This window comes from Bubalus kerabau, chromosome 5 (assembly GCF_029407905.1).
Source record: "Bubalus kerabau isolate K-KA32 ecotype Philippines breed swamp buffalo chromosome 5, PCC_UOA_SB_1v2, whole genome shotgun sequence".
In the NCBI taxonomy this organism is placed as follows: domain Eukaryota; kingdom Metazoa; phylum Chordata; class Mammalia; order Artiodactyla; family Bovidae; genus Bubalus; species Bubalus kerabau.
The window spans coordinates 132,608,373-132,630,309 of record NC_073628.1 but is presented as its reverse complement, the minus strand read 5'-3'; the positions used below and the strand labels follow the sequence as shown (position 1 = coordinate 132,630,309).

The following is a 21,937-nucleotide window of genomic DNA, read 5'->3' as shown; positions in this document are numbered from 1 at the left end:
GGAAAACTACATGTGCGTGGAGCTTTGCTTTAGTAGTCTGATTATTATGATTCAACCAGCAAAAGGCATATGTTATCAAAATATACAATAACACACTGAACAGACGTGACTTTCTGCCTCTTGAAATCTGAAAGTTTCACCTACCCACCAAAGAGATGGAACTCTGTGAGATGTTCCAACTCAAAACTACTTTAAACTATAGGGCAAGGACTGTCAAGAGGGCTATCCCAAGGGCTGAGTCTATTCTGAGATGGTCTACAGTCCCCACTGTCTTCTAAAGGCATTTTAGATACTTCACATCGTCCAGGAGAGGTCTGTTCTCTTAAATAGTCCCTCCAAAGGAAGGGCGAGCCCAGTGGCTGGACTTCTGCAGAAGTTCCATGCTAACTAGAACTACGTTCCAAGATTCCACTGGCCAGTAAAGTGCCCTCCATGACTAAATAGGAATATGTTCATTTTTATTCACCCAATTTTGTGTGTGCGCCAGCTGGATCGAGCTATAGAAGCGGCTTGTTTGTCGTCCAGAACAATAAGTTCAAACCAGTGCAGCTCACTTACATAATATGTGGAAGACAGCTGAGTATTATCGTCCAGAGATTTTCTTTCTCTAGGCTTTAGAGTGTAAAGATTATAAGTAAGAAGGTCAAGAAAGACAAGCAATATTGGGGATGTTCTGAGCTTCAGGCATCTCAGAGGCTGGGGAGTCCATAGTGAGTGGAGGCAGTTCTTAAAATCAAGACATATAGGATGCCCATCACGGTTGCTGTGTAGAAAGCTCTGTGGTTCACTCACTTCTTCCATATATCTAGTGTTTTCCAATTTTAGATTTATCTTTCCTGATATGGAATTAAATTTTCTACAAGTTACCTGGAGTAATCCAATAGCAAAGAGAGAATCTATCAAAATAATTTTGAGGTGGTGTCCAGGTACACTTTCCTTCAGTTGCACTTTTAGCAGAACAAGAAAAATTCTGAGGTGCTTCTGGTTCTGTTGAGACAATAAGAAGATAAAATATGAAAAAAACAAGACATAGAGAAACCATTTTTCATATTATTAGCATGCATTGTTAATAGTCATAATTTGATTAACTATGAATCAAAGATGAAATTGTAAGAAAGATACCTGCTCTTGTTACATTTTATTTAGAGATCATTTGGCTCAGAAAGTAAAGAATCTGCCTGCAATGCAGCACACCTGGGTTCAATCCCTGGGTTGCGAAGATCCCTGGAGAAGGGAATGGCAACCCACTGCAGTGTTGTTGCCTGGAGAGTCTCACAGATAGAGATGCCTGGAAGTTTACAGCCCATGGGGTTGTAAAGAATCGGATACAACTGAGCATATAACACTTCTGTATATCTTCTTTTCTAACTACATGTTTTATAAGGTACTAGAGGATTGACTTTGTTAATAATTCATTTACTATTCAGTACGTATGTTCATGGAAGAGACTGGCTTACACACAACATTATCCCTAAGCCTATTCTAAACCCTAACAATAATCAAAGTGAGTTGATAGATTTACATGTTTTCTATACTGTGGGGTAGTATGGATAGGACAGAAACTAAGCTTACCTTTCTGGTTTATCTTTTTTAAAGGGTAGGTGAAGTAAGCAGACAGGGAGTGTGAAGTGAGTGAAGAGGTATTAGATTGTAATTTTAAGTCTAATTTTCTAACTCTTCCCCTAGGCAAATGCTCATAATTTGTATGTTCTAGAAAATTATTCATTTTATCTAACTTTTCATATTGGATATGAGATTCTTTATAATCTGTGAAATTTCTGCTGCTGCTGCTGCTGCTAAGTCGCTTTAGTCGTGTCCGACTCTGCGCGACCCCATAGATGGCAGCCCACCAGGCTCCGCCGTCCCTGGGATTCTCCAGGCAAGAACACTGGAGTGGGTTGCCATTTCCTTCTCCAATGCGTGAAAGTGAAAAGTGAAAGTGAAGTCGCTCAGTCGTGTCCAACTCTTTGCAACCCCATGGACTGCAGCCTACCAGGCTCCTGTGTCCATGGGATTTTCCAGGCAAGAGTACTGGAGTGGGGTGCCATTGCCTTCTCCATGAAATTTCTACTGTATTTTTAATGTCCTTTTGTTAATGCATGGGGGAAGGTTGTTTTGCTAGAGGTCTATTTTATTATTCTTTTCAAAACCAAGCCTTCAAACTGATTAGTAAATTCCTGATATTTTTGCTTGTTTCTTCTTTCAATAATCTGTACTCCAGGCTTTGTTATTTTCTCCTTTCTAATATCTTTGTATTTTTTTTTCTGGTTCTTTTCCAAGCACTCTCCATTGATTTCATTCAATAGGAGCTAAGCAATAAAAGTTCCCATAAATTATCACTTGATCTTACTTAAGGTACAAATTCCCCTCAAATATGTCTTTACTTTATTCAAGTCTGAATGCCTTTGCTTCAAAAGGTAAATTTAAACCATTTTATTTATACTAACTTTTGATATGGTGGTTTGTTTAGTCGCTAAGTCGCGTCTGACTCTGGTGACCCCATGGACTGCAGCCTGCCAGGGATCTTTGGCCATGGGATTTCCCAGGATTTCCCTAGAACACTGGAGTGGGTAGCCTTTCCCTTCTCCAGGGGATCTTCCAACCCAGGAATCGAACCCAGGTCTCCTGCACTGCAGGCAGATTCTTCACCAAGTGAGCTAGGAGGGAAGTCCGACTTTTGATATACTTTGACATTTCTGCTCTTTTACCTACTGTTTACTACTTAGCCTTTTCTGTCTCCCTCTCTGCCACATTTTTCCTCTTCCTTCCCCTCCCCTTCCCCATTTTTCTTCTTCTCCTCCTCCTCCTCCCCCTCCTCCTTTCTCCTTTTCCTCCTCTAATATGTAGAACATCTTTTATTCCATAACTTTCTTTTACTGATTATACACAATGTCATCTATTTATCTGTCCTTCATATTTTTAATGGTTGTTCATAAATTGCCTCACAATTAACACATTTTCCTAGTAAATTTCTAAAGTCAACTGGAGTGTCTTCTGGTTGTTTAGTCACTCAGTTGTGTTCAACTCTTTGGACTGCAGCACGTGAGGTTTCTCTGTCCTTCACTCTCTCCTGAAGCTTGCTCAAACTCATGTCCCTCGAGTCAGTGATGCCATCCAACTATCTCATCCTCGGTCATCCCCTTCTCCTCCTGCCCTCAATCTTTCCCAGCATCAGGGTTTATTTCAATGAGTCGGCTCTTCACATCAGGTGACCAAAGTATTGGAGCTTCAGCTTCAGCATCAGTCCTTCCAATGAATATTCAGGGTTGATTTCCTTTAGAATTGACTGGTTTCATTTCCTTGCAGTCCAAGGGACTCTCAAGAGTCTTCTCCAATACCACATTTCGAAAGTATTAATTCTTTGGTGCTGTCTTCTTTATGGTCCAACTGTCACATCTGTACATGACTCCTGGAAAAACCATCCCTTCGACTATATGGACCTTTGTCAGCAAAGTGATGTCTCTGCTTTTTAATTCACTGTCTCGGCTCATTATAGCTTTTCTTCCAAGGATCAAGCATCTTTTAATTTCATGGCTGCAGTCATTATCTGAAGTGATTTTGGAGCCCAGGAAAATAAAGTCTGTCATTGTTTCCATTTTTTCCCCATCTATTTGCCATGAAGTGATGGGAACAGATACCATGATCTTAGTCTTAAGTCAGCTTTTTCATTCTCCATTTCACCTTCATCGAGAGACTTTATTTCTACTAATCTCTTTACTTCCACTAAATATGACTGAAGTTTTAGCACTTTTCGATTCCTTCTCCCTGCCATCTTCCAGATGCTGTTATTTTCCAGAATTTTATTTTTCAATTGCTACTAGTTATAATAATCTTGTTATTATTTATGTTGCTGGCTTCTCAGTAGTAACAACTATTATTTTGCTATCAACAATTCACTTTATCACTGCTTCTCATTAGCTTCTGTACTCACCTTACTCCTGTGAGAGGCAGGATTTGAAAGAGGCCCAGAAGAGGCAGGAGACACCAAAAGGAGCGAGGAGACGCAATGGGAATTGTGTGAACAAGCATGTCACTTACCTCACAGTCTTGTTTCCGCCTGGACCTCACAGCAGCCTACAGTTTGCAAAAACTTCATGGGGGTTTGGATTCTCTGTCATTTATTTCTAAATTCTCACTTTAAAATGGACACAACGCCTTTTTGTGAAACCCTTTCTCCATATTCATAATATATTTTTCTATAATTCTCAAAGAATCATAAGACTATAAAAAGAAAAGAAATTTAACATACAAATGTAAGCAATATACTCACCTCCAAAATCTGTTTCAATAGTTTTATTTTGGCTAGTAAGAAGCTGTTGATTATAGAGTACTTGTGAACTACAGGTATAATTAGTTCTGGGTTGAAGATTTCTCACTTTAAATGTGTCTTTATTATCACTTGGAGGAAGGCCATCTAAAAAAATAAGGATTGCATATGAGTATATGAATGTAATATATCACACTTAAATTTCACTTTGGTTTTATATCTATGCTATGCTAAGTCACTTCAGTCGTGTCTGACTCTGTGTGACCCCATAGACGGCAGCCCACCAGGCTCCCCAGTCCCTGGGATTCTCCAGGCAAGAACACTGGAGTGGGTTGCCATTTCCTCCTCCAATACATGAAAGTGAAAAGTGAAAGTGAAGTCGCTCAGTCGTTTCCGACTCTTAGAGACCCCAAGGACTGCAGCCCACCAGGCTCCTCCATCCCTGGGGTTTTCCAGGCAAGGGTACTGGAGTGGGGTGCCATTGCCTTCTCCGACTTTATATCTATAGTTAATCTATATCTATAGTTAATCTCTATTAGATTAAAAACCTATGCAAATGGTCAAAACAATAAGTAAAAGATCCAGAGATCTGCTGCAATAACGCGTGGTTTTGTTACACTCATTTTTAAAGAAAAATCTGGTAAGTAGAAGTGAACTTGAGAGTGTCTCTAATTTTACTGAAGAAATGAGGCATTAGTTCATCGTTCTCTGTTGAGAGTTGAGACTGCATTTGAGTCAGCCTTCATCGCGTGGATAATGAGATCACGGTTATGTCGTCAGCCTGCCGACGTTTGTTCTTGCTTTCCTCATCCTGCTCATGTCCAAGCTGTGTGTCGTCCCTGAAACATGATGTCTATAACCAGTCCCACACTCCACCCTCTGTGAGAGTGTGTATTTTCGTCTGTCTGTCTTGCCAAATACGGCCTAGCAGGTGGCTTTACGCCAAGGGAGGGAGATTTCATCCCAATAAACTCAAATGAAGAGAAATTGAAAGGTATTAAATCATTAATTACTAAAAAGAAATTCTAACTCAAGTACCCCCCCTTCCATGAACACCAACTCATATCCCTTGCAGCACTGATGTTTCTTTTTCTACTTTCCTTTGTAAAAGTCTTCTGGCAGTTTTTTATGAGTGTTGTTGATGGAGGGCTGACAAAGGAACTCGTGGAATCACATGTAATCGCTTGCTTTCTCACTCATGCTAAGAGTTTGTGTATCTTAACTTTTTTAACTCTTCTCTGATAATCTATTCAGCAACACCTCCTGTGTAACTGTTGCCAAGAAAATTCTTATAAATAAAATGATACTGCTATTTCAAAAATTATTCTTCCAGTGAAGTATCTGTCTCTTTTGTGAGTTTCAGTGGTATAAAGAATACAAGTGTTTGATTCCAAACATATCATGGACTGTGCAAGAGAGAGAGGGAGAGAGATTGAAAGAAAGTGGATGAAAGGAGGGAGGAAGGAATCATTAGATAATATTTAGAGAAACTTCCCACTATAGGGAAAAAAAAAACTCGTCTGATCAATGTTAAATTCTTACCACATTTAAATTCATATGTAATTTTAGTTTCATTACAGTCCTTGAATAGTTTACTATGGACAAAAATTTTGTTTTCCCAACGTAAACAAAGGGAAGTATCTGCTTCTTTATGTTCCACACAGTCTTTCAGCTGAAACTGATTAGGATCTGTCAGAATAAAAATACAAAAATGGATGATTAATATTTCATAATGCATGCCATATGCTCAGTGACAGTTACTCAAATATATTCATGATACAGAATCTGGCAAGAATTTAGATTACTTTTGAAAAGTTGAATAATTCTCAGGGTTTTGCATTTCTTAAGTCTTTATTCTTTTTTTTAAGATTTTTGTTTGGGTTCTATTTTTCAAAAGTAGCGTAAATTCTAAATGAAATACTACCAATATATGTAATGCTAATTCATTTAGAATTTACACTACTTTTAAAAAATAGAACCCAAGCAAAAATCCAGATAAAATTGCATCTTTTGCACATTTTAAAAGACTGGCTTCATTTTGTATTCTTATATTTTCAGTTTTTCATTTACTCTTTGATTATTTTCATTGAATGGTCATTACACAGAGCATGTGTGATTCCCTCTGGGTAATTGTCACTGTTTTTATTTGATCATTTATTTCAGTAATATTTTTAAAAATGAGTAGGTTAAATAAGTTTCTTTTTTCCATAAACATCAGACGTCTAGCCTACATAAATGTTAATAAGTAAATCAATGATCTTGAATTAATAAAAGATGTAAGAGATTTAACAGACTTACATGGCTCCCAAGTCCCGTTTTGAAAACACATTTAGTGAAGGTAGCGTCCCTGAAGTCCACATAGTATCTTAGTCCCTTCTCTTTCCCAGCTGTTGCTGAGGCACCAAAACCAGCTGGATCCCCCTAACAAGACTATAACTCTCTCCTTTTTTTTTTTTTTTTTTGGAGAAAGTACTTTTTTTCCCCACAAACATCAAATCTTTGACTTTGTATCTTTCCAAGATATTCTAGACATGCACAGGCCCACTCAGTCCTGTTGGACTCTTTGCCACCCCATGGATAGTAGCCCCCCAGGCTCCTCCGTCCATGGGATTCTCCAGGCAAGGATACTGGAGCGGGCTGCCATGCCCTCCCCTAAGGGGTCTTCCAGACCCAGGGACTGAACCCACGGCTGCTGCAGCAGCGGACAGGCTCGACAGGCTCTTTTACCACTGAGCCACCTGGGAAACCTTTATTCCAGACACAGTTGCATTTAGAAGGATTAATATATATAAACATTAATACATTATCTGTGTATATTAATATTAATATTATCAATTAATATATACACATGTGCATTGATGTGTACATACGTATAATGTATGCATACATGTATATACATATAATGTGTATATATAATGTATAAATATATATATACTAAATGACTTGAATTCAGTTGAGAAGAGGAAAGAAGCTCGTGAATAATCGCTCAGAGAAGTAGATTATATCTGGTCGCACAAACCACGCCATAAAAGAGGTGCAGGGAGGCGAGTAAGGGATGAAGACAGAAGGCTGCTCCAAGGTCACCACTTTCCTGGGTCAGGAGGGCAGCCCGCCCCATCCCCGCCCCACGCCAGCTTCCCCTCCCCCCGCCTCGCGACAATCCACACGCAAAAGCGCACTGTTGTTGTAAACACACAAATAGAAAGCAACTGGCATTTACCTGGGGGTACCTCTAAGGGATATTCCAATGGAGGCTCACACGAAGGGTGTGACATACTGATAATCCTAGTTTCACATGCAGACAGGTCAGGGTGCTGCTCTTCACATCTAAGAGGTTCACATTCCTCTCCCGTATAATCGAGTGTTGCAGTAAATGTGTTGTTATCGTTGAAAGAGTACCTCACAGACACATTTCCGTATTTGTCCCCTGAAAGAAAATAAGACAGCCAGGATCATCTTTGATTTTTCAGAACAAACAAACCTACATTAACTACAAACCCCTTAACATAGTTTTTTAAAATATCCAAACATCAACAAAAATAGCCCCAGGAACATAAAATGGAGAAGGAACGCGTCAGCGCCTCTGTGTTATTCCTTCGTGATTGTCTTTACATCGCTGTCCCATCAAAGACCCAGCTCATGAGCCTGTATTTGGATGATTATGGGACTCATGTGTCTTCCCAACTGGACTGTAAATTCCATAAGAGCAAAATCTATTTTGATCATCACCATAAATTCAGATCCTTGTGTAAAACCTGTCATTAGTAGGGTCTCAAAAGTGGCTGAAATACGCAAAACAGAGAGACATACCGGAAAAATTTCTTATTCCAGCTCTATCATTTCCCTTGCTTTCTAAACTGCAGTACTTGATTCTCTCTTTCTCCTGACACAGAGAACATTAATTATCTGAGAGCAGAGGCCTCACTATGCCTCTGCTTATGAAAAGTTATGGACAACAGCTCCTCCTCAAGCTTTCTCGAGTGTCATCTCACACTCTCCCCTTCATTCGAACAGATTCCATTGACTCACAAAAACACCTTCTCAGTACACACTGATGTATTCACTCATTTTTTAGTGCAACAAAAATTATGATGCACTTGTTTTAAAACACTGTCCCAAACAACAGGAATACAAATGTTCCACTTTGGGGTCTCTAACGTGGAGATGGGCACGGGAATGGGCTAGAGAGGACAGGAAAACCACCAAAACAAGATGATGCACAAAACAACACGGGAATAAAGAAGCAGAGGAGCCTGCTGTGGTTAGAGGACCGGGAGAGGCTCTCTAGGGCACGTGACTCAGTTTGCAGTTTAAAATAGGAGCAAGACATAGAAAAAGTGATGGGGGAGAGGGGCGGGTGAGGATGGCACGGAATTCCAAGTGTAGGGAAAGAACCTGGGTGAGCACAGAAGCAGGAAGAAATGTGCTCAGAAACCTAGAAGCAGCTCTCTGTCAGTCTGTTTCTATTTTGTAAATAAATTCATTTGTATCACTTCTTTTCAGATTCCAAATATAAGGGATACCATATGGTATCTCCCTTTCTCTAACTTACTTCACTCGGTGAGACAATCTGTAGCTCAGTCTCTAGAGAAGAAACTTATAGGGGGAAGGACGGGGGTAAGGGACAGTTAGGGAGTTTGGGATGGACAAGGACACACTGCTATATTCAAAACGGATAAGAGCGAGGGCCTCCTATACAGCACAGGGAACGCTGCTCAACGTTATGTGGCAGCCTGGATGGGGGAGAGTTTGGGGGGAAATGGATACATGTATATGGATGGCTGGATCCCTTTGCTGTCCACCTGAAACTATCACAATCAGCGGTACTCTAAAACAAAATAAAAGGTTAAGAAATACAACAATGAGTTATCTCCGTGTTACTTATGTGAAAAAAAGTAAAAAAGTAATAATGCAAGAGGAATCTGATCATGAAGGATCATATTAATTAAGCAAACATTGAAGGCTGGTGTTTGCACTGAATATATGAAGAGCTACTGACAGCGGGACTCCCGTGGTGATATTTAGAAACACGTGGAGTGCGTGAGCCCTGGTCGTGAAGAAGGACTCTGCTTTCACTGAGAACAGAGGAAGAAGATAGAAGGACAGATACAAACTGTTTTCAAGCATCTGCTTTGAGGAGAACCCTAGTGAGATAGAGAGACAGAGGAGACTTTTTCTTCTTGATCAGCCTAGAAGGTGCTGTTCACATTCCACATTTATCATTACACGGAATCCTCCCCCAACCCCAAAACAAGCTTGCTATCACCCCACTTTAAACACCCAAGGTAAGGGTAAGTGGCTCCACCAGAGCTGTTTAGCTAGTAATGATTGATCCTGATCCTCAAGTCCAGGTCTGAACATGACATCAAACTTCTCACCCTGAAGGACTCTGGCTCTTAAGAGCTGGAGCTAATCATTGGTTAGAGATTAGAGCCACAGAGTTTATTTTGCTGGGGTGGGGGAGCAGAGGTCTTGGAAACTTGAAATAAAGAATGAAATCATTAAAGTGATATATGTTGCCTCTAGGTAGACAAACTTACCACATGATGGCTTAGATGCATTAGTAGGAGCTGAAAGAAAAAAAGAGAATGCAGATGATTAAAACCAACTTTTAGCATATCTCTGCCCTTAGTCATTTTAGGGAAGAGTGGTTTACAATGTTTGATCTTCATAAACTGTAGAATCTACCAAATTAGATTGAACAGAAAAGACAGAGTTGCAGTGCCTAGTCCCATATTTGGATCTCAAAACCTAAAAGGTTGTAAACCAAGGAGCTAGACCCTAAAATATTTTCATGAATTTACCTCATAAGCCCAATCGTGATACAATATTAAGACTTTTTGACACACATCTGATTATGGAATGGTGATGTGGCTGACTATTTAAGCAGCCAGAGGCATTTTTAAAGTCTTTATCCCCTTGATTAATCTCAAAAGAGGTTTATATCATTGTAACCCCTAGAGAGTTCAGTTTGCCTCTCTGCTTGCAAAGAATGTCTTCCCTGGTGGTTCAGACGGTAAAGCGCCTGCCCGCAATGCGAGAGACCCAGGTTCGATCCCTGGGTCAGGAAGATCCCTGGCAGAAGGAAATGGCAACCCACTCCAGTACTCTGGCCTGGAAAATTCCATGGATGGAGGAGACTGCTGGGCTACAGCCCATGGGGTCGCACAGAGTCGGACACGACTGAAGCGACTTAGCAGCAGCAGCAGCTCCACGCTCTGGTTTCACTTTTGTGAGCTCTTCACCCATATACTAGACTCAGGGTGAAAAATCTGTCCATCCACTGAGACAAGTATTGTGTGAGCGTATATATTTAACTGGCGAACAGGACGGAAATGTCGCTTGTGGAAGCTACGAGATCCCTGCTAGTCTGGTCTTCGAGATGGAGAAACTGAGGCGGGAACAGCGCCCCGGCAGGCTCTGATTGGCTGACCCATCACAGACTCCGCCAACTCCTGGGCGTTCACTCCCGGATGGAGGCCCCCTCACCTCTGTCCCCATACCCCCCGCCCCCGGATGCTGAGGCTCCCCTGCCACTGACTTCTTGATACAAAGCCTCCCAATGAGAGAACTGTTCTGTTCATACCAAGACCGAAATCCACTCTTAAAAGTCCTGGTATAGCTAGCTGGTCATCTCTACTCAAATTCGTCAAGTTCACACTCGAGGGGAATGCTACAACCTGCTCGCAACAGGTTATCGCAGTGACACCGGCCCAGATCTCAGCAGCTCTCGCACTGCAGACACGGGTCAGTGCTTTGGACTAACTGCCCCTCCACGGCCCCAGGATTAGGACACTCAAGTGAACATCTTGAAGACAGAGCCTGGGGTAGATGGGGCCAACGCAGCGCCTTCAGGGAGCGTGTCCCCAGTGCGTGGTGGTGGGGTGACTGCATGACTGGGGGTCGGGTTGTCACCTATGGTTGAGGGAGCGGTTGCAGGGCTAACGTTGGATGCAGTGGTCAGTGCGGGGGTCGTGGTCTGCTCATCTGCAAGGAAATGAACAGAGGGTCACAGTTAATGAGCTTGTCCTATAGAAGGGCGAGGGGAAAATGCCTCAGCAAAGATCATTTCTTAAAGGAATCTTTTCTAGGGGCTTCCTCCTCATTTGAATGGAGGCTTGCTTGTTTCTAAAAGAAAGTGAGTTAAAGATTTATCTACACGTGGCCCTTTAAGATAACTAAGAGTTCATACTATTGGAACCAGACACTGTATATGCTGAGAAGAAACCCTTCCTTGGTATAATTCTGACGTGTGCAGTCTCCCTCCAATGAGTCTCCTTCTCATTCTGTTACAACTCTCCTTATTCCAATTATTACACTAACGAGGATCCCGGTTACCTTTTTGTATTATTCTTTTCATACCAGGCTTTTTACATATCCCACCCTCATATCAATCTTATGAAATGAGTATTATTATACCCCTTTTTACAAGTGAAAACCAGACACAGAGAAAGTAGGAGCCACTTTCCTGAAGTCAACTAGAAAGTTGAAGAGGCTGGATTTGATCTCAGGGCTATGGGACTGAAAGCTTGTTACCTTTCTTCTTTGCCATGAACTTTTATAAAATAAATAATAAAATAAAACATGCCCAGAGGAAGCTTACTGGTAAGGTTTTGTTGCCTAATTTAGTATCAATGTGTGAAAATTTGTAAAACAGGAAACCCACTGAGCCCTGTTGGGTGTGAAATAAAACAGCTGCCTGAAGGTCTCAAGTTTCCATTTCATGATCCAGCATCTAACATGCCTAAGGCATCACAGTCAAACCTGAGGTGTTATCCTGGGTGGTCGGGTTGGAGGTGAGTGGAGGTGAGGCTTTATCTTGGGTGGTCGAGTTGGAGGTGAGTGGGAGTGAGGCGTTATCCTGGGTGGTCGAGTTGGAGGTGAGTGGAGGTGAGGCAGCAGGGCTGCTGAGTGCAGGGCTGCGGGAGGTGGCTGGTGGGGCAGTGGGGTCTGCAGGCAAGGTGGTCGTGGTCCCTTCTCCTGGGGCACCTGCAATCACAAAAGCCATCAGCATTCCTGCCCGGCAAGTGCAGGGCCACGCGGCCCGTGGAGGCATCGCCTACTGATCAAGCTAAGGCCTGGCAGCAAACACTCAAGCACTCCTGCAGCATCACAACCTACCCGTCTGCAAACCCCGATGAAAAGCAGCGCGGCACACGGAAGAGATGACTTGAAGGGCATCACAACTCACATTGTAAAAGCATCGGGGGCGGGGAGCTACCCTGGTGGCTCAGTGGTAACGAATCCTCCTTCCACTGCAGGGGACACTGGGTTCCGTCCCTGCTCTACGAACACCCCGCACGCCAAGGAGCAACCAAGCCCGCGCACCGCAACTACTGAGCCTGCGCTCTAGCGCCCAGAGTTGCGACTACGGAAGCCCCCGCGCCCTAAAGCCTTTGCTCTGCAACAAGAAGAGCCACCTCAAGGAGCAGTCCCCATCTAGAGAGGAGCCCTGGGCTCTCCACAGCTGGACAAAGCCCGCGTGCAGCAGCAAAGACTCAGCAGCGGGAATAAATGAGGCATCTGGGATCTGGAGAGAAAGTCTGGATCTGCCCTCCCACCCAGGGAGGCCTCGCTTCCTGGCGGGGGTGGGGGGGTACCGTGGGTGACACTGAAAATGCACAGAGTGGGTGCTGCTGGCGGGGCAGAGGCCGCAGAGGTGGAAGTGAGCTCTGAGGGTGGAAGGCTGCGGTGAGGCCCCCACGGAGGACCTGCCCCCGAGCCCTGCCCGGAGCCTCGGGGCGGAGGAAGCCAGCGGTGCGGGTATTCCCTCCTGATTTTCTGAAAACAGAGCTGGGGGGGGATCTCGCCTGCACCTTTGCGGAACTGGGTGCTTTTTTCTTCCAGCTGAGGGTCACGATGTTCCCTTCAGGATGGCGGCTGCCCTTGCCAGGGGAAAGTGGACTGGTTTAGAGCCCAAGAACGTCACGCTACACGGACAGCAGCCCCCTGGGTTTCCAATCACAGACGCGCTCATGGGTGTAGAATCAAGGATGGCCGCCGATGAAAGCCCACCATGTACTTCCTTAAGACGTCTCATTGTCAAGGTTCAAAGCACCCACCGCGTGTCACACATCCCCCAACCCCAGACACACTCACACACACACACACACACTTCACCCAGAATCACAGCACAGGGGAGCAACATGTATTCACTCGGTGCTAACTAGATGCTTCGTTGTCCTGGCAGAAACAAAATACGGGCTAGCTCCTGGTTGAACTTGTGTGGTGGCTTCACTGCCCTGACCACTGGGGTCACTGGCTCAAGGGTATGAGGTTGGCTGCGCTTCTGCAGTTAGATGCTGGGTGTGTCAGTGTGTGACACGCACGTGCACGTCCCCCGGTGGCTCTGACGTGAGCACGCAGGCTCCCTCCCATCATGCACATCCATGCCTGCCAGAACTGAACGGGCATCTTTCCCAGATTCTGGGTCTGAGTTCTCAGCTCAGGCTCCAGAAGCCCCTTAACCCCCAAATTTAACTAAAGCCGCTCCAGAATGGAGAACGTAAACATCCGTTCTTCAGTTCCAGATCCTCAGAAGAAGCTTCCCACAGAACCAGGAGAAGAGTGGAAACTTGGTTTGTTTGTTTTTAAGCCTTCAAAAAACCAGCAGGCACACGACTGGCCCTTCTGAAATCAGTCAGGCTTGACTTGAGGCTTCCTGCACACCCTTTTCTCCTCCTCCACTCACTAGCTCATTCTCTCTGTCCCTCCCAAGGGTCCCTAGTCCTCAGGGCGTCCTGAGAGCCCTCAGTCTTCCTGGTCCAGACATCCATAACCTTCCCTCTTCAAGGGAACCTACTCTTCCTGGTGGAGTGATCTCAGAGATGGCACAGGAGTGGCAATCACAATTTAATGAGGTTAATTGAGCCTAACAAATTTTTCATTAGTGGACGTAGCCACCGGGACAGAAGTCCGTGATGGACAAAGCAGACAAGTCTGTGTGACAATCACCCCTGCCCTCATTCATGGATGGGAAGCATCTCGGAAAAAGTCCTTCCATCCACAACTTTTGAATCTGTGGATTTGCTAAATCTCCAGATCTTTTTAGGGCTTTCCAGGTGGCTCCATGGGGTCACAAAGAGTCCAACACATCTTAGCAACTGAACAACAATAGGTGGCTCAGTGGTAGAGAAAACTCCCAAGGCAGGAGACGCAAGATACATGGGTTCAATCTCTGGGTCAGGAAGATCCCCTGGAGAAGGAAATGGCAACCCATTCCAGTATTCTTGCCTGGAAAAGTTTCCACGGCAGCTGGAGTCAGTGAAATGGGGTGGCTGTTTAAAGCTCATGGATTGCCTGTCATAATTTTTATGCCAAAGGAACGGTTTTAATACTTCAAAATAATAATTTGATTATTGCCAAGATTATTTTTCAGAAAATAAAATGTGTTTTGTTTGAAAGCATATGAAGATTTCCATGCTAATTTAACCATTAGTATTATTGTGCCAGAGCAAGTTAGTATTTGTAAAGAATTCATCCTTATGTCCAATCCATTTCCTTTTAAACCTTTTTTATCAAGCTTTGCTTCATATGTAAATCTCTGGCTTTAATGGTTTTGGGGGGAAATTGTGGAAATAAAAAAGTAGTAATGTTGTGGGTGTGTGTGAGATAAAGTAGGGAATCTCTGAAATAGAAAACTTTGTGTGCTGTGCTGTTACTCAGTCATTAAAAAAGTTTAGCATGAAACTAGACATCAGCTCCCTCATCCTCACATTCCTTTTGTTAAAGGGAATTTGAACGCTTGCCATGTTTAGGTAGGTCCCAGCCACCATGCCTGCCCTGTGGTTGCAGGGGAAAATGGGATAAAGATTAAATATAAATTATTGCAATTGATATAACTGCTTACCACAACCAATAAACTTTACTGGGATGGTACTCAAAACTGTGTGTGCCGTGAACCACGGGTCTGTGACGGCGCCACCCATGCTTCTGTTTCAAGCTAAGACTGATGACCTAACTGAACAAATAAATTTCTTCTTCTCTTTAATCAGAGCAGGTCTATTAAGCAGTTTGCCTCAGAAAGTGGCACCCAGCACATTATTAAGGCAAAAAGCAGGAACAGTCCTCAGGATGGTCGGTTTACGTGGCAGATACACTTGCAAACCTAACATTACACAGAGAACCAGCAGCTCATTGGTGTCCCTGGATTCTAGGAACCTCAGAGATTTTCCCCGGCAGAAACACCTCCCATGCACTCTGTCACTTTGCTACCAACATGGCCCTGTTATCTTCAATTCAACTGTTAGGACTCACGACCCTAATTAAATAATTTAAAAAAAAACAACAACAACAAGAATCCAAGAACAAAGCTGTATTATTAACCCTCAGTGTGATTAAAAAAAAAAAAAATCAAAGGTCTGAAAGAAATCCAAGAACAAAGCTGTATTATTAACCCTCAGTGTGATTTAAAAAAAAAAAAAAAATCAAAGGTCTGTCTCCAGTGATTTTCTGATACTGAGAACCTGGGATTGAACCAAGAAAAGCTCTACTTTGGGGTAAAAGCCAAGAAGGGTAAGACTGACAACCTGAAAGGGGATGTTCTGACTCTTGGAGGGCCATAGAAAGTCTAGGTGAGCAGGATCCAGGAAAATGAGGCTGTACGTGAGCCAGAGGACACTCAGAACCCACCCCCCACATCCATGCACACCCTGATATTACCCAGGGGGCTTCCCTCTCCCCCCTTCTCCCCAAGAACAGGCTTCGTGACTTTAGTCCGCCAACATTCCACTAAAACCTAGAGCTTCTACACTTCACACACTTCAGCGAAATCACAGACACAGACACTGAACACAGAATTTAAAGGCAAACTGTTCTGATAACTTTAAAATTAAAGAGAGCGCGAGAGAGACGAGTTTTCCTAATCCCGTGTCAGTTAAGATCTCCGCCAACCTGTCACAGCAGTGCTATGGTTTCCCCAAGAGGTCAGGGGTGCTTTCGTGGTGAGACTGTCTGGACTCGCAGGAGGCGAGATCTCTGAGGAGTCTTTTCCTCCTTTAGAGATGTTTGCGGGTGAGGATGCAGTGGTGCGAGCAGGTGAGGGGCCACCTGGAGTCCAAGTGGAGGGCTCTTCAGTTGTGTTCGGTCATGTTCACAGGAGATGCAGGAAGGAGAAAAGAAACACGTGAGTCATACCCCAGATCATACCGTCTGAGCCTGCCAACTCCCCGGCCCATTACTGTGTGTACATAAACATACACACATATACGTAAATATATACACACACCATACTGCCAGGAGCCATGGTATATATGTGTATATGGGGTGTGTGTGTGTGCATACATATGTGCACACGCATATATACAAATAAAGATGCATGCAGAGGAATAGATAGAATATGTAGACATATGTAAAGCAAGCTACAAAACAGGGGCTAAAGGCAAAAACAGGGAAATGGAATAAAAAGCAGTGACCGCCTCCCCGCCTCTTACTTCACTGGTGGATTCTGTCCAAAGCACTCAGGTTCAGAAGGATGAAACACAACATGTGAAGATGATTAAAAGAAACCATAAAGACTGATCAAGGAAAAGGATAAAGAAAAATAAAGTTGGAAGGGGTTCATTCAGAGGGCTAGGGTACCAGGAGATAAAAAATGAAAGACAAACGTTCTAGATGCATACACTGATTTTTTAAATCAATCAGATTCAAACAAAGCATGGTGTCATGTGGCAGCCTGGATGGGAGGAATCTTGGGGAGAACGGATACATGTATATGTATGGCTGAGTCCCTTTCCGGTCTACCTGTAAACTAGCATGGTATTTTTAACCAGTTATACTCCAATACAAAACAAAAAGTTTTAAAAAAATTAATAAAATGGAAAAAAGAAATTCAAAGAGTGAGTAAAAGACTGGAAAACAAAGTTCACAAATATATAAATGACCTAAGTCTCCAAAAATAATTTTTTTCATGATAACAAATGAAACATCAATCTGAGATGCTGAGGTAACATTTCCCCCAGTTTCAGTTCACTTCAGAAAAAAGAAAAATGTGGCGAGGGGGCGGTGGAGTAGAACGGTGCAGAGTCGAGCTGAGCGCACAGCGGAAGAGGCTGCAAGCAGGGCGAGCAGGCGCTGTGTGCCGGGGGTCGCGGCACATGTGCACTCTTCCTCGGCGAGCAGGTTTCCTCTTCTCAGAGGACGCGGAAGTACACCCGTTGTTTAAAAAAATAAAACAACATGGTGATCTCTGACTATTGGGATTATAGAGATCCATTTTTTTTCTGAATTATCTGTTTAACCTGTGTTTACTAATGTGAATAGCAAATTTCATGTTATGCAATATCTAATTCATGAAAAATTGAGTTCTATCACACAAGCATTTTGATTCATTCAGTTCAACAGGATTAGGCAAGTAAGACTAGCACAAAAATATTGGGAAAAGGAGAGACTGGCGGGGGGGCGGGGGCGTGGGGGGAGGCAGCGACCAGCAGGACAGAACTAAGAACAGAAATGGAAGATCCGAGCAGAGATTAAGAAAACAGAAACAGCAACGACGGAAGGAATTCGCAGCTTCAGTTATCCATGTTGAAGGTGACGTGAAATCCATTTTTCACCAAATAGCCATGAAATCTGCCTGAGTCACATGGAATTGCCCCGAGGCTAGAGCGCCCGGAAGATCACAGAACTAGTCTGTGATTACAGAAAGAGACAGTGCAGTTGTTCCACGTGTTCTTTGCCAAAGAAAGGTCCCAAACCCTAAAATTTCATAACCTAGGACGTCACAAATAAAGGAGTTTAATTAACAAACGTTCATCCACAATGACACACCAAGACGTCCAATGGAGTATTAAGTGGCACCTTCCTGTCTTCAGCGTCAAGTGCTAAATCTAAACTTTGGGGTCTCTCGTTGCCAAATGTCAAGTGACCGGACGTGCGTGGGGCTGGGGGGAGACTGGAGGAGGACGGGGGTGGGGAGAAGAAAGAAGGGAGGGAGGAGCTGAAGATTCTGCCCAATAACATTAATCCACATCCGTCACTATAGACTTAACCAGTGTCTTGTTTTTACTAACGGTGTCGGCAACGTTCCAACGAGCCCTTCTGCTTTCAGGAAAAGAGCCTGGTTCCCACTGATCGTATTCTCGTACTTGGGAGAGAATATTCTGGCTTGCATCGGGGGCCACTATTTCACTTACCCGGGTTCACCGTTTGGAGGCTTGTGATGGCTCCGTGCAGAGAGCGTGGAAACTCGCTCAGTAAGGTGAGGGTCACCTACTGTTTTAAATGTTCCCTCTCCTTTCCACCCCCTTCCCATCCCTTCTGGCAAAAGTAACCAGTTTCTGTGGTTGAGAGGAACTTACCCTTCTGTAAAAGGTGGGTATGTCAGTAGATGGAATAAACTGATCACAATCTGCTATGCTTCAATGACTTTCGTATATTTATAAGACCTCTCTGCCATGGGCTAAAGTTTCTTTAGGGAGAGGACACATGTATACCTGTGGCCCATTCATGTTGATGGATGGCGAAAATCATCACAATATTGTAAAGTGATTATCCTCCAAATTAAAATTTTTTTAAAAATAACAAACAATTCTGAGGAGATTTCAAATGTGCCTCATTAGAGCTGTGCTCTATAATTGTTAAACCAGGGTTATCTTAGGGACATTACCTATCTTCTTAATGATTAATCAGGGTATCTATAACATATTTTCAATAACAATAACATTTAACCAGTGTAATTTATTTTTAACCGGATGTAACCTAATTTTTCTCTCTCCTTTGACATGTGAAATATATGAACTAAATGTCAGCATCTTCATTGCTTAAATTTAATTTACCTCAGGATTAGGACACTTGTTAAAACAGTTCAGGTGTGACAATACAACTTGGGAATGATTATTTAAAATATCTCAATACTGTCAAAACTTGTCTGTTGCAGGAATTTATACATTATATATATATATATATATATATATATATATATACAACTTGGGAATGATTATTTAAAATATCTCAATACTGTCAAAACTTGTCTGTTGCAGGAATTTATACATTATATATATATATATATATACAACTTGGAAATGATTATTTAAAATATCTCAATACTGTCAAAACTTGTCTGTTGCAGGAATTTATACATTATATATATATATAAAATATTATGTTTAGAATTCTAATTTATCATATAGTTCCCTAACTATGAAGCTCTGCAATCTGACCAAAATAAATTGATGTCTTTATAGTGATAAAATTTAAAAAGAGATTGAAAACTTGCTGTATGGTTTACTGTCAGGCATAAGAAAAGCTATAATTTATACACAATAATTCGTCTACAGATAATAATATGTTCAGGTAGTTATCAAACTTCATATCTTACAAGTAGGAATATTAAGAACAAGAGAATGCCAAAGGTCATTCATGATTATAAGGCTTGTCTGTACAAAACGATTTCACTAGAATATCACAGAAAATTTTATCAACATTAAATATACAAAGTTAGCAACAAAAAGTAAAATAAGTAAAATGTAAATACCTTGAGTGGAAGGTGGGGTAGAGTTTCCTGAAAAAAGGAAAACAAACATCTCTTAGAAAGTTTCAAATTTCACACATACATATGTAAATATATATATATATATATACATGTATAGCATCTCTATGTTAATTCACATTCACATAGTCACAATTTTCAGTACCTTTCTCCCGGTGAAACCATAGCTCTTCTCTCTCTTTTTTTTTTAATTTTATTTTATTTAACTTTACAATATTGTATTGGTTTTGCCATATATCAAAATGAATTTGCCACAGGTATACACGTGTTCCCCATCCCGAACCCTCCTCCCTCCTCCCTCTCCATACCATCCCTCTGGGTCGTCCCAGTGCACCAGCCCCAAGCATCCAGTATCGTGCATCGAACCTGGACTGGCAACTCATTTCATATATGATATTATACATGTTTCAATGCCATTCTCCAAAATCATCCCACCTCTCCCTCTCCCACAGAGTCCAAAAGACTGTTCTATACATCAGTGTCTCTTTTGCTGTCTCATATACAGGGTTATTGTTACCATCTTTCTAAATTCCATATATATGCATTAGTATACTGTATTGGTGTTTTTCTTTCTGGCTTACTTCACTCTGTATAATGGGCTCCAGTTTCATCCACCTCATTAGAACTGATTCAAATGTATTCCTTTTAATGGCTGAGTAATACTCCATTGTGTATGTGTACCACAGCTTTCTTATCCATTCATCTGCTGATGGACATCTAGGTTGCTTCCATGTCCTGGCTATTATAAACAGTGCCGCAATGAACATTGGGGTACACGTGTCTCTTTCAATTCTGGTTTCCTCAGTGTGTATGCCCAGCAGTGGGATTGCTGGATCATAAGGCAGTTCTATTTCCAGTTTTTTAAAGAATCTCCACACTGTTCTCCATAGTGGCTGTACTAGTTTGCATTCCCACCAACAGTGTAAGAGGATTCCCTTTTCTCCACACCCTCTCCAGCATTTATTGCTTGTAGACTTTTGGATCACAGCCATTCTGACTGGCGTGAAATGGTACCTCATCGTGGTTTTGATTTGCATTTCTCTGATAATGAGTGATGCTGAGCATCTTTTCATATGTTTGTTAGCCATCTGTATGTCTTCTTTGGAGAAATGTCTATTTAGTTCTTTGGCCCATTTTTTGATTGGGTCATTTATTTTTCTGGAATTGAGCTGTAGGAGTTGCTTGTATATTTTTGAGATTAGTTGTTTGTCTGTTGCTTCATTTCATAGCTCTTCTCTTAACGTCATGTTTATAAAGCCCAAGTGTGTCAAAATTACACTATTAATATTAGTTTTTGAATTCTCGGGTAAAATAAAAATAATAGACTAAAGGAGAACTGTTGGAATTAATTTCAAGTCTGCAAAAAAAGTTTTAAAGGACTTCTGGAAAGTTTTTCCCAAACGAATTCCTTTATTGAGATAAGTATTGATTGCTTACTATGTTCTGTACATTATGCCACGTTCTAGGATAAAATATGATCAAGATAAAGAAATTCTCTGCCCTCGATGAACTTAGTCCAATGTGAGATATAGACAAAAAAGAAAAGAAAGAAAAAATAAAGAGAAAAGCCATACAGTGTGATGACGGACAAGAGGAAATATGATGTAGAAAAGAATATGCTGCTGCTGCTGCCAAGTCGCTTCAGTCGTATCCGACTCTGTGCGACCCCATAGACGGCAGCCCACCAGGCTCCCCTGTCCCTGGGATTCTCCAGGCAAGAACACTGGAGTGGGTTGCCATTTCCTTCTCCAATGCGTGAAAGTGAAAAGTGAAAGTGAAGTCGCTCAGTCGCGTCCACTCTTCTCGATCCCATGGACTGCAACCTACCAGGCTCCTCTGTCCATGGGATTTTCCAGGCAAGAGTACTGGAGTGGGGTGCCATTGCCTTCTCTGAGAGAAGAATATGAGGATCACCTAATGCAGACTCCCAGTGCTGGTGGCTGGCGGGTGGAGGAGGTGTTGGAGAGCATTTCTTGGTACATTTAGCCTGTGAGCTCAGGGATTACAGTCAGCTACCGTACTGGCGTGATGAGAACTGGATCCCAGCCCACGGAGCAAGGCGTGGATCCATCCGCCATCTCAGTAAACAACTATTGAATAAAAAGATCCTGTCGGTTCTCCCCCAAAAGACAGGCAGCTGACCTTGTGAGAGGGTAGCATAATGGATGGGCTGGTATTTAAAC

General features: G+C 42.5%; 1 protein-coding gene across 2 annotated transcripts in view; it reads right to left on the bottom strand.

Moving 5' to 3' along the window:
• The window catches only part of PTPRC (protein tyrosine phosphatase receptor type C), a 131,230-nt gene that overhangs the window by 54,673 nt on the left and 54,620 nt on the right, over positions 1-21,937 (bottom strand). Inside the window, exons 3-9 of one of the 2 annotated variants that reach the window (XM_055583149.1) lie at positions 19,740-19,766; positions 11,183-11,254; positions 9,808-9,837; positions 7,488-7,694; positions 5,810-5,956; positions 4,271-4,414; positions 868-987 (exon numbers count right to left, since the gene is read on the bottom strand). In XM_055583149.1, coding sequence (XP_055439124.1) covers positions 868-987; positions 4,271-4,414; positions 5,810-5,956; positions 7,488-7,694; positions 9,808-9,837; positions 11,183-11,254; positions 19,740-19,766 — 747 coding nt within the window. The remainder of the gene's footprint in view (positions 1-867; positions 988-4,270; positions 4,415-5,809; positions 5,957-7,487; positions 7,695-9,807; positions 9,838-11,182; positions 11,255-19,739; positions 19,767-21,937) is intronic. The other variant, XM_055583150.1, reaches the window with a different exon arrangement.